This window comes from Nycticebus coucang, chromosome 18, assembly GCF_027406575.1.
Source record: "Nycticebus coucang isolate mNycCou1 chromosome 18, mNycCou1.pri, whole genome shotgun sequence".
NCBI classification, from domain to species: Eukaryota; Metazoa; Chordata; class Mammalia; order Primates; family Lorisidae; genus Nycticebus; species Nycticebus coucang.
The window spans coordinates 50769226-50781965 of record NC_069797.1 but is presented as its reverse complement, the minus strand read 5'-3'; the positions used below and the strand labels follow the sequence as shown (position 1 = coordinate 50781965).

General features: G+C 39.6%; 1 protein-coding gene across 4 annotated transcripts in view; it reads right to left on the bottom strand.

Annotated features, from left to right (window-relative positions):
• Positions 1-12740, bottom strand: part of SPAG9 (sperm associated antigen 9) — a 156158-nt gene that overhangs the window by 91735 nt on the left and 51683 nt on the right. For all 4 annotated transcript variants that reach the window (XM_053568398.1, XM_053568400.1, XM_053568399.1 and 1 more), the window contains exon 3: positions 3273-3343. In XM_053568398.1, the coding sequence (XP_053424373.1) occupies positions 3273-3343 (71 nt within the window). The remainder of the gene's footprint in view (positions 1-3272; positions 3344-12740) is intronic.

Below are 12740 nucleotides of genomic sequence, written 5' to 3'. Positions count from 1 at the left end.
ACTCCTGGGCTTAAGCGATTCTCTTGCCTCAGCCTCCCAAGTAGCTGGGACTATAGGCACCTGCCACAACACCTGGCTATTTTTTTGTTGTAGCTGTTATGGTTGTTTAGCAGGCCCAGGCCGGGTTTGAACCCACCCGCCCCGGTGAGTGTAGCTGGCGCCCTAGCTGCCCAGCTACAGGCACCAAGCCCATAGTCCAGTGGTTCTGAAACTTCCTAATGCCGCGAACCTTTAATACACTCCAAAGGGGTCACGACTCACAGGTTGAGAACCGTTGCCATAGTCCCTTCCTAAACCTCAATCTGTAAAATAGAAATGGATGATAGTTTGGTCAGAAGATGAAAGGAGAATGCATTTAAACACTCCTGGGTTTAAGACCACCCTAGGATTCCTAGGATTGCAAAGGGTTCATGTTTTCTGGTGGTAAGGGAATTGTACACATGTGGCCTGAGTGGTTCACAATTACCTGGACTGATGTTTCCTCCATTGCCCTTTTAACGACATGTCTCCTAATCAAATTCAGTAACGTATAAAAAATTTTGGATTTCATTACAGACTAGTCAGTCACATTACGAAAAGAGCCATAGTAGGTTTTCCTCAGGCAGCAAACAATATGTTTCATAAAAGTGCTATTTAAACAAGAATTTCATGCCTGTTAAAGATACAACTTTCTTGAAAAGATCAAAGTTAAACCCTTTCAGATCTCTTTTTCCTGAAGGTTTCCAGAGTTTACCTTTAAAGGGTACCTAGCTCTTTGGCTTTAAATAGTTATTTATAATTGCTAATTGAATCACCTCTCTAGACCAGATGTTTAAACAGAGAAAACTGTGGACTAGAATAAAACAGATATACATTTCAAAGCAGCCTAATCTAAGCTACATAAACCTTCCTGAGGCAAAACAAAACAAAGGGAGCCTAACAGGGCAGAGGACAGAAGCTGCTAGTGACTAAGAAGGCATGCTATAAAAAGAGCAGCAGCTTGGTTAGATAGGCCCAAATCTATGACTTGGTAATTAACATTTTCCTGAGAATTTTTTTTCTTCCTGGATAGAAAAATTAATTTATTTTTTCACTTGAAATTAATGGTACTTTTTTTCTTTGGGAACACATTTTCACTTTTATTGAATAAATATATGGAAATATACAAAATTTTACTTTACAGATAATTTTTTTAAATGCACATATTTTACACACTTCATTTTAACACATAATTTAATACTCCTCAATTATTACAAAGGTTAGAACTTCACTGAGAAAACAAAAGCATTATTCCTTACTCCATTATTCACCACTATCAATTATCAGCACCAACAAGCAATACTGAATAAACACTACGTACAGGACATTGTTTAGCCTGCGGTTCTCAACCTGTGGGTCGCGACCCCTAAGACCATCAGAAAACACATCCTGCATATCAGATATTTACCATTCATAACAGTAGCAAAATTACAGTTATGAAGTAGCAACGAAAATAATTTTATGGTTGGGGGTCACCACGTGAGGAACTGTATTAAAGGGTTGTGGCATTAGGAAGGTTGAGTACCACTGGTTTAAGCAATGAAATGAACAAATTTTCATTTCAATAGGCTTTTAACAACCAATTTTTTATGACAACCTTAATATCCACCAAATGTCATCTTTTTTTTTTCTTATTGAGACAGGGTCTTACTTGTTACCCTCGGTAGAGTGCCATGGCCTCACAGCTCACAGCAACCTCAAACTCTTGGGCTCAAGAGATTCTCTTACCTAGGCCTCCTGAGTAGTTGGGACTGCATGTGCCCACCACAATACCCAGCTATTTTTAGAGACGGGGTCCAGCTCTTCTCAGGCTGGTCTTAAACCTATGAGCTCAGGCAATCTACCTGCCTCGGCCTCCCAGAGTGCTAGGATTACAAGCAGGAGCCACTGTGCCCGGCCCAAGTATCATTTTATTAAAATGTGGCTAGTTTTTACATATTGAAAAAATTCTGTGTAACCTGCTCCTGCCTTCCCAGAGCTCTGTGGTTTCAGTCCTTCATGGTCAATCTTTTCATTCTACCACTAGATGTCAATTCCGTGACGTTTCATGTTTTGGGTATAGCTATTAAGCTGCAAACCTCAGGGCTAACAGGAAGATACTCTAACCCATCCCCAAGAAAGCGTTGACCATATTATTGTAAAGCAAATGAAACTGAATGTGGTGGGGGGTTTTCTGTTTCTTAACAACAACATATGTCTCTACCAGAGGCAGGATAAGAGAGCACTAACGAGTGGAAGGAAAACAAGAGCTAAGACTGGAACCATCTGTATCATAAGAGACAGAGAACTAGAAAAGGAAAAAAAGAGAATTATTTTTTCAAGTAACAAATACTATGTGACTATGAAAATTACTTTACTTGGATATGTGAACCCCCGACTGATAGTGATAAACAAAAACAATTTTCACACTAAGGAGAAAGAAACAAATGCAATATATAATGAAAGGTTGCCAGAGAAGCATAAAAAGAAGGTTAAAAACCCCTCAAGTGTATTTTCTAATTTGTTTTCAAGAGGTTATGTGCTGGAATTGTTAATTTAAAATTTACACAAAATGCCTGTTTTAGAGTTATTCTGATTTAACATATAGTAATATTTAATATGAGCTTAATGCAAATAAGTCCTTTATACTATATTATAAATGTAGAGATCCTTACCAATGATTTAGCAATCTATCATTTCCAAAGTGGTAAAAAAATAAATTAATTCTCTTTCTTAGTATTATGTACACTTTTCCCTATGTGCATATAAATTTTTGCTTTGCCCGCCAAGATATTATTATTACTCTGTGGCACACTGATTCATTACACAAAAGGTTAATTCCAGATGAAAAATAAGATAAGTTGACATTTGGTAACCAGATAAATGCCACATGAAATGTAATGTTTTCTGGAAATAATTACCAAGAATTGTTCTGATTTTCAGAGAAAAATTAAGACATTCTTTCTTTTTTTTTTTTTTTTTGAGACAGTGTCTCACTTTATCGCCCTCAGTAGAGTGCCGTGGCGTCACAGCTGACAGCAACCTCCACCTCCTGGGCTTAGGTGATTCTCTTGCCTCAGCCTCCTGAGTCGCTGGGACTACAAGTGCCTGTCACAGTGCCCGGCTATTTTTTGTTGCAGTTTGGCTGGGACCAGGTTCAAACCCATCGCCCTCGGTATATGGGGCTGGCACCCTACCCACTGAGCCACAGGCGCCGCCCAAGACATACTTTCACAGTTCACTTCTAGCATGGTAAGAATAACCCAGAAACCCACCTCAGTGTGTCTTTGATGTAAGGCATTATATTCCTTCTTCAGTTCTGCTTCTCTTTCTTCAAGTCTGCTAACTGAAATTAAGACACATACACTTAATCAAAACAAAATGTAAGAAATTTTCTTGAAAAAGTCCATATTTAAAACTGGAATGGTTTATCCATAACCCTTAGCAACTTTAGGACTCAGTGCTCCATATAGAAGTCTTCACGAAGCAGTGACCTCATTTCATATCTTTAATAAAGAAAATGTTTGGGGTTGGGGGAAATGAGGGAAACATCAGACTGGTTCTGTAACATGCCTGGTCATCCCCCTGAATAATTTTAACACGATATAGAATTATCTCTTTCAAAAACACAATCTCATAAAAATTTTAACCTGGCCCAAATCATTGATTCTAACGGTATTCAAGCTCTTTTTTACTACTGGCAGTTTGTGAAATATCCTTTCAGAAGTACTGTTTTCTGCTTCGTCTTCTCAAATTCAGGGACTCATCCTCTTTTACTTAGCTCCCTCTGCTGATGGATTTTGGGAGTGGCACTGACTTGGGTAGTGCTCACAGAGTATGGTTTTTTAAGATTTTTTTTTACGTTTTAGATCCTGAGATACAGCATATCAAGGCAGGATTTCACAGAAAAGAATAACTGACAGCCAAGAGGAATGATTCAGAGAAGAGGTGGAGTCAAGGCAGGACCACAAAGAAATTAACAGTACTCAAGACAGATGGTAACTGTTACCATAGAGAGGGAACACAAAACCATGCTGGTGAAGAGGCAGAGGGGAGGCTGGCCAGCCTGGAGGAGCCCACACGGGCTAAAGAGCAATGGGAAACAGTCTGGTGGGGAGGAAGAAAATTAGTGCTAGGGGAGCTTGTCAATATACTCATTTAAGTCTGTTTGAAAGCCTTAATTTGTTGGAAATGTACTCTAGGTATATGGATCAGCAAACATGTAAGACTGTAATCTACAGCCTGTGACAATGGCAGCCAGCTGTAGAAGTAATTGCTATAAACTGATACTCTAACAACACACATAAATGTTTTATATGCCTCATATTAACATACCAGATACCAAACAAAACATAACTTATACATAACTTTACGGCACTGCCCAGTAAACTCTTTTGGTGTACCTTTACCTATCATAATTTGTTTGAATATCTTGAAAATACATGATTAACTAGGAAAACTGTAGTTCTTTTTGTTTTGATTTGTTTCTAATTTAAGCCTATATGTCACTGGCTCATTAAGTTTACACCAGTGAATAAACACACACTGCAGTACCCATGGAGCACATCTTATTGTGCTAGGCCAAGCATCAAATATATCTACTGCTGATCTTATCCTGTGGCTGACAGTGATAAGAAGCAAATTTGCTATGCAGATGTGCTAATACAAGAGATGCAAAAAACATCATAATGATTTTTATGTAAAAATAGAAAATTCAAGCAAATTATAGGCATTTAGTAATAATTTCAAAATGAACATTTCTTTTTTTTTTTTTTTGAGACAAGAGTTTCAAGCTGTCGCCCTGGGTAGAGTGCCGGGGCATCACAGCTCACAGCAACTTCCAACTCCTGGGCTTAGGTGATTCTCTTGCCTCAGAATCCCACCACAACACCTGGCTATTTTTTTTGTTGTTGCAGTTTGGCTGGGGCCGAGTTTGAACCTACTGTCCTCGGTGTATGGGGCCGGTGCCCTACACTGAGCCACCGGCGCCACCCCAAAATAAACATTTCTACTCTTTCTTTCTTTTTTTTTTCTTTTTTTTTGAGATAGAGCCTCAAGCTGTCGCCCTGGGTAGAGTGCCGTGGTATCACAGCTCACAGCAACCTCCAACTCTTGGGCTCAAGTGATTCTCCTGCCTCCGCTTCCCAAGTAGCTGGGATTACAGGCGCCTGCCACAATGCCCAGCTATTTTTTTGGTTGCAACCATCATTGTTGTTTGGGGGCAGGAGGCCAGGCTGGATTCGAACCCACCAGCTCAGGTGTATGTGGCTGGCACCTTAGCCATTTGAGCCACAGGCACTGAGCCCATTTCTATTATTTCTTATCAGTTAAACCTATCTGAGGTTGACAAACCTACTTGACAAACCATATCTATTTTCAATTGTTCATCTTTGTGCATCTTTTCTTCATAATATACAATCAAACAAAAAGCTAATAAAATCCAACTATCATTCATAATCCTCAATATTAAATTTGCACTCAATAGAGAAGCCTTATTTTTGACAACTTATTAGATATGAATTCACAAATAAATTTACATCACCTTCACCTATAGCAGCTAACATTATGTAGTGCTTATTATGTACCATGAACTGGCCTAAGAACTGTATATAAACTAACTTACTTGTTCCTGACATTAACCTTATAATGAAAATATCAATTACATTCATTTTAGAGATCAGCAAACAGGCAAACAGGGATTAAGTAACTTGCCCAAAGTTATACAGGTAGTCAGTGGCAAAACAAGAATTCCTAACAGAATCTGGCTCCAGAATCTTAACTGCCATACTATACTGTCTCTCAAGAAACATTCTTTTTTTTCACTTGAGGCCAGGAGTTCGAGACCAGCCTAGGCAACACAGTGAGACCAAGTCTCGGAAAAAAAAAACAATTAGCCAGGTACAGTGGCTTGTACCTACAGTCCTAGCTACTTGGGAGCCTGAAGTGTATTACCTAAACCCAGAGATGAAGGCTGCAGTGAGTTATGATTGCGCCACTACATTCTAGCCTGGATGACAGAGTGAGACTTTGTCTCTTAAAAAGAAGAGAGAGAAAAGAAAAAAAAAACTTTTTAATCTGTTTCGCATATTAGAGTTTATTTAATATTTCACGTTAGGGGAGGGAGTATGTTTCAAACCAAAAAATTCCTCTATTTTTAGGGAAATAACCCAGTCACAGATACTTCGACACAAAGGCATCAAAATACCAAGCAAAATATGTACCCAACTTTATGAGTCATTAGGAAGAGGCACATTAAAACCTAAATGTGGCTCGGTGCCTGTAGCTCAAGCGGCTACAGGCACCGAGGGATTTGAATCCAGCCAGAGCCCACCAAACAACAATAACTACAACCAAAAAATAGCCGGGCGTTGTGGTGAGTGCCTGTAGTCCCAGCTACTTGGGAGGCTGAGGCAAGAGAATCGCTTAAGCCCAAGAGTTGGAGGTTGCTGAGCTGTGACACCACAACACTCTACCCAGGGCGACAGCTTGAGACTCTTGTCTCAAAAAATAAAAAAATAAAGGGCAGCGCCTGTGGCTCAGTGGGTAGGGCACCGGCCCCATATACCAAGGGTTGTGGGTTCAATCCTGGCCCCAGCCAAACTGACAAAAAAATATCCGGGCGCTGTGGTGGGTGCCTCTGGTTCCAGTTACTTGGGAGGCTCAGGCAAGAGAACTGCCTAAGCCCAGGAGTTGGAGGTTGCTGTGAGCTGTGATGGCACAGCACTCTACTGAGGGTGATAAAGTAAGACTCTGTCTCTAAAGAAAAAAAAAAATCCTCTGTGTTCCTCCTATTCATCCCTGATACCAACCCCAAATCCCTGAAAACAAGTGATCTTTCTATTGTCTCCACAGTTTTGCCTATTTTAGAATGTCGTGTAGTTATAATCATAGGGCACCCCAGCCTATTTAGACTGGCTTCTTTCACTTAGTAATAATGTATTTGAGGTTATTCGTGTCTTTTCATGGCTTGATAGTTCAATCCTTTTAGCATTGAATAATATTCCCCTGTCTAGATTACCACAGTTTATGTTACTTTAGTAAGAGTCTAAAGTCTTAAAATTACAAGCCTTAAAACACTCACCATTTCTATGTGCAAGTTAATTTTCTTACTTCACAAAAAGTGGCATTTAAAGATAATTTCACCAGTATTGCTGCATTTTAGAAACTTGTATGCTGACACATGATGTCCACCTTTTCACTGTTTTCAATGCAAATTAAACCACAAGTACACTTAAACTAAGCTCTGTCTCAGCTTTTTTATATAAATATACGTCATTTATTACCCTCTTCAATAACAGGCAAAATATTAAATTTTGTATCATCTAAAGTAAAAGCAAAAAAATTATCTCATAGTTAAAATATGTGCATAAATTAGATTTGAATCTCTAGAAATGATAATCAGCTCCTCTGGCTACGTGTTAACCACTTGCATCCACCTCTCCACTCCAAGAGTAAACTATAGCCTATTCATCTCTGTCTACTTACTTGTGATCCTTAACTCATTATTTCTCTTTCCCATTAAAATTAAAGATAAGGTTTATCATCTAGTATACTTGAATTCAGATGTGTCAGTGATAACCAATTATACACATCAAAACAAGACCATAATAATAACATATTGCCTACTACAAATAGGCAACCGAAGCACTATAAAGTTGGTTCAAACACTAAGTTTCTCATTTATGAATTAGGAACAAACAAGTCAGGATGCCTAGGGGAAGCCTAAAGAATATTATCCCAAAGAGTTCATTATAGTCAACTCTGCAAAACTACATACTATAGAATTTCAGACAGCAAAGTTTTAGTTGTTTCTAGCTCTAGGGGATATACAAGCAATTAAAACTTGGAGTAGGGGGTATCACAAAATGTAGTATATCCATGTAATAGAATATTATTCAGTTCTGAAAAGGAATGAAGCACAGATACATGCTACAACATGAATAAACTTTATGCAAGGGGAGGCAAGAAATAAGGAGGGAGTGCTAACAGGTATGGATGATGAAATGTTCTGGAATTGATAGTGGTGGTAGTCATACAACTTCGTAAATATACTAAAACACCACTGAATTGTACATCTATAAAGTGGTGAATTTTTAGTGGGGCATGGTAATTTATGACTGTAATCCCAGCTACTTGGGAGGCTGAAGCAGAAAGAGCCCTTCAGCCCAGGAGTTTGAGGTTGCAGTAAGCTATGAGCATGCCACTGCATTCTAGCCCACGCAACAGAGAGAGACCCTGTCTCAATACAAAAATAAAACCAAAAAGCTGTCCCTTTACACAGCATAAAGAAATTAGCTCTTGCTGGGCACGGTGGCTCATGCCTGTAATCACAGCCCTTAGGAGGCCGAGACGTGTGGATTGCCTGAGCCCACAGGTTCAAGATCAGCCTGAGCAAGAGTGAAACCTCGTCTCTAAAAATAGCCAGGCGTTATGGCGGGTGCCTGTAGTCCCAGCTACTTGGCAGGCTGAAACAAGAGATTCCCTTGAGCCCAGGAATTTGAGGTTGCTGTGAGACTCTGCCCACCTCCCACAAAAAAATTACCTCTTAATTTAATAGAAAAGAAAAAGTCAAATGATAAGAGAACAAAAGATCTCAACCTTTAGTAAATGTTGAATAAATTAATAAACATGCAATGAAGAGTTTTAAAACATGATGAAATCAAGCCAGAGGAACACCAAAGTTACATATCTTTTTAAAAAGCAGATTATATGAGCATAAATCGTAAATGCCACATATATTTATATATTTTGAGACAGTGTCTCACTTTGTTTCCCGGAGTACAGTACTGTGGCATCATAGCTCACAGCAACCTCAAACTCTTGAGCTCAAGCAATCCTGTTGCCTCAGCCTCCCAAGTAGCTAGGACTACAGGTATCCGCCACAATGCCCAGCTATTTTTAGAAATGGGCTCTTGCTCAGGCTGGTCTCAAACTCCTGAACTCAAGCAATCCACCTACTGTGGCCTCCCAGAGGAGGTCGCCTCAGCACCCCTCTCAGGCCTGGTCCAGTAAAAACCTTCCACATGTAATACCGTTTTAGGATTAGAGGTGTGAGCCACTGTGTCCAGATGTAAATGCTATATTTTTATTAATATGTCCTCCTTCTTCTCTTCCTCAGATAATTTACAGTAGTAGAAGAAATAGATGATTGCTAAGCCTGAGGTGCATTCACTCCCTAGCCTCAACACTTGAGCAAAATCAACAAATGGGAGCAGAGTGTGAAATGAAGGACAGTGGAGACTCCAAGGCCTGGGGGATGATGGGAGGTTGTTTGGTGGGTACAATGTGTGTTCCTCCAGTAATGGATGCACTTAGGCCCTGACTTCACCACAGTGCATATCATCAATGCAGAAAAGTTGCATTGGTAGCCCACGAATATATATAAATGAAAATTTAAAAAAACAGGGCTATGCCCGTAGCTCACTGGGTAGGATGCCAGCCACATACACTGAGGCAGGCAGGTTCGAACCTGGCCTAGGCCTGCTAAACAACAATGACAACTGTAACAAAAGAAATAGCTGGGCGTTGTGGCAGGTGCCTCTAGTCCCAGCTACTTGGGAGGCTGAGGCAAGAGAATCGCTTGAGCCCAAGAGTTTAAGGTTGCTGTGAGCTGTGACACCATTGCACTCTACCAAGGGCAAAATAGTGAGACTCCGTCTCAAAAAAAAAAAAAAATTAAACAACAAAACACTGAGCAAAATCACATACCACCTACTAAGTTTGTTAAGCTAAGGTAAAGACAGGCCAGGTGTTAACCAAAGTATTTTCTTCTATTTCTTGAACATATAGTTAGACTACATATCCCAGCCTTAGCAGTTAGCCTCTGACCAAACTATAAACAATGAAACAGAAGTAAAAGTGATGCACATCACTCCGAGGCCTGGTCCAGTCAAACCTTCCACATGGAACCCTCCATTTTTTTTTTTTTTCTTTTGCAGTTTTTGGCCAGGGCTGGGTTTGAACCCGCCACCTCTGGCATATGGGGCCAGCGCCCTACTCCTTTGAGCCACAGGCGCTGCCCTGAACCCTCCGTTTTTTTTTTTCCCTTCCTTCAACTTAATGCAAGTATGACAAACTTAGAAGCCATAAGTTGAAAAGTGCCTATGTCTCCAAAGAAGCTACCCACTTATTCCAAACATCCACTTTAAACTCTACATAAGAAACAGTATATAACGTTTGAGCCATTATATATAATTTTTGTGGCTTGTTTGCTACAGTAACTAGGGTGAGCTTAATGTATATTAGCCTATAAACATGTATTAAAGTTCTCTGATAAATTAACATTTTAATCATTAAAGGTCATGATTGGGTCACCCCAATCATGCTTTCAAAATAGCTTATGTCGGGGCAGCTCAAAGGAGTAGGATCCGGCCCCATATACCGGAGGTGGTGGGTTCAAACCTGCCCCTGGCCAAAAAACAAACAAACAAAAAAGAATAGCTTATGTCAGCAGCGCCTGTAGCTCAATTGATAGGGCGCCAGCCACATACACTGAGGCTGGCAGGTACGAACCCTGCCCGGGTCAGCTAAAACAACAATGCAACTGCAACAACAACAACAAAAATAGCTGGGTGTTGTGGTGAGTGCCTGTAGTCCCAGCTACTTGGGAGGCTGAGGCAAGAGAATAGCGTAAGCCCAAGATTTTGAGGTTGCTGTGAGCTGTAACGCCACAGCTCTCTACCGAGGGTGACATAATGAGATTCTATCTCAGGAAAAAAAAAAAAGAAAGAAAAGGGGTGGCGCCTGTGGCTCAAAGGAGTGGGGCGCCGGCCCCATATACCGGAGGTGGCGGGTTCAAACCCAGCCCCAGCCAAAAAAAAACAAAAGAAAAGAAAAGAATAGCTCATGTCTTTATGATAACATGAAGATGATGTGGACGATTTTAAGGATGCCGTTCTGTCAATTTCATTTCTCCTCCCTAAAACATATAGCTAGAATCTGGACAAAAACTGTCTTAAGACTTTCCATATTTCCTGTTTTCTTTACCCAGACTGTGATTCCAAAATATAGTAGTATCTTTCAGGTACAAATATACAAAGCATATAATACAAAGATCTTAACCTACAATCATACAATTAAGATACACAGAATGTATACTGTATATACGTACACTAACTCAGATTATATCATACAAATTGAAAACCTCTCATTCTTTTCTATAAATACTTGCAGTAACTCAGTACAACAACATGTCCAATGAAGTCAGCTTACTCAAAGCCTAAGTCACATGAAATGGCATAAACACTTCTGGGAAGTATCTTTCAACAATAGGGAAGAGCCATCTCTTGAAAGTTCCAAATGCCACATGCCACTAAGGAATTAGTTAAAGGAAAAAGAAAAGGGAGGTAGAAGGGAAGGGAGAAGTAGAAAAGAAAAGCCCATCTGGGCAAGGGCTACAGCCACCCCTGAAACCTTAAGTACCAAAAAGTTATCTTATGCCTGTAGTGCTGCATAACTTTTGAAGTATGATCATTTCTTGTTTAATAGCTTCCATGTGAGCCCAAACTTCAAAACGACCTCAGGAAAAATCCTAAAACCTTATCATTTTACTAGCTACAACCCGACCGTAACTGGGAATAAACAAAATTCAATTCATCCTGCCTATCCCAAAAAAACAGTAACTAATTTGTTGTCTTTAAACTGCTAATTTTCTGGGGAGAAAAAAAAAATCAATTCATGGCATATAAAAAGAACAAAGGTAAAGGGGCCCGGAAAAAAATAATCAAAAGACTAATCCATAATTTACTCCTTATAATAACTAAAGGAGAAACTTCAGCCTTGTTTTGAATGCTCTTTCTATCCATCTTTCCAAAGAGCAAGAGGATATGATTAAGGCAGGAAGAGCCACCTTCTCTGCCGGCTCAAAATCAGAGCTTACCTCCTTAGACTGATGGCCTTTGCCAAGTTTGGAACACCTTCCATCTCTGTTGTCTTCTGCCCCATCAGACTGCTGATAGGCCTATGGGGGGAAGAAAGAGAAACAGACCTGCTAGAATGCCATATCCAACTCATTAGTTGCCTTCTCAAAGGAATCATCAGTTCTTAGGGTTCATGGAAGGCAGACAATCCAACTATTACTGAGCCTCAGAAGAATGGCATTAGTCTTTCAGAAACTTCGCTTTGAACAATTTGCATCAAAGTCCCAACACGTAAGCAAAAATCAAAGACTGACTTAAGAGCAAACAAATGTCAGACCACCACATCAAAATACTAATAAAAACAACTCCTCCAGCAACTAACTCCTTTACTATGTCTCTAAATTTCAAAAGATATTCAGATACTACATATTAGTCAATGACCCTATGTGAAAATATAAATATATTGAAGCTCTCATGAATCAACGATAATCTCCTTAAAACAGACTAGGATAACTCCAGAGTATCCCAGTGATAGAAACTTCTAGCCATCTGACACAGTTACTTGAAGAGGTTACCTAAGCCATTCATACCATTCACAACAGAAAGTTGACTGCTCTAAGTCTCTGTGTAGGGAAAGTCCATGCTCTATCTCAGCACATATTCCTGTGTATCATCCTCATAGTCATATATTTCCTCACAACCCACCAAAACCAACCAATAAGAACAAATTCACGTCCTCTAATTTAATCTTCCAAAATTATAGAAAAACAGCTTGATATCTTCCTTATCTCTCTTTATATTATTGAAGAGTAATCAAATCATTTTTTTCCTGTTCCCTAAATCACCATAAATCCTTCAACTCTTACTCATAAAATAATTTTCTTT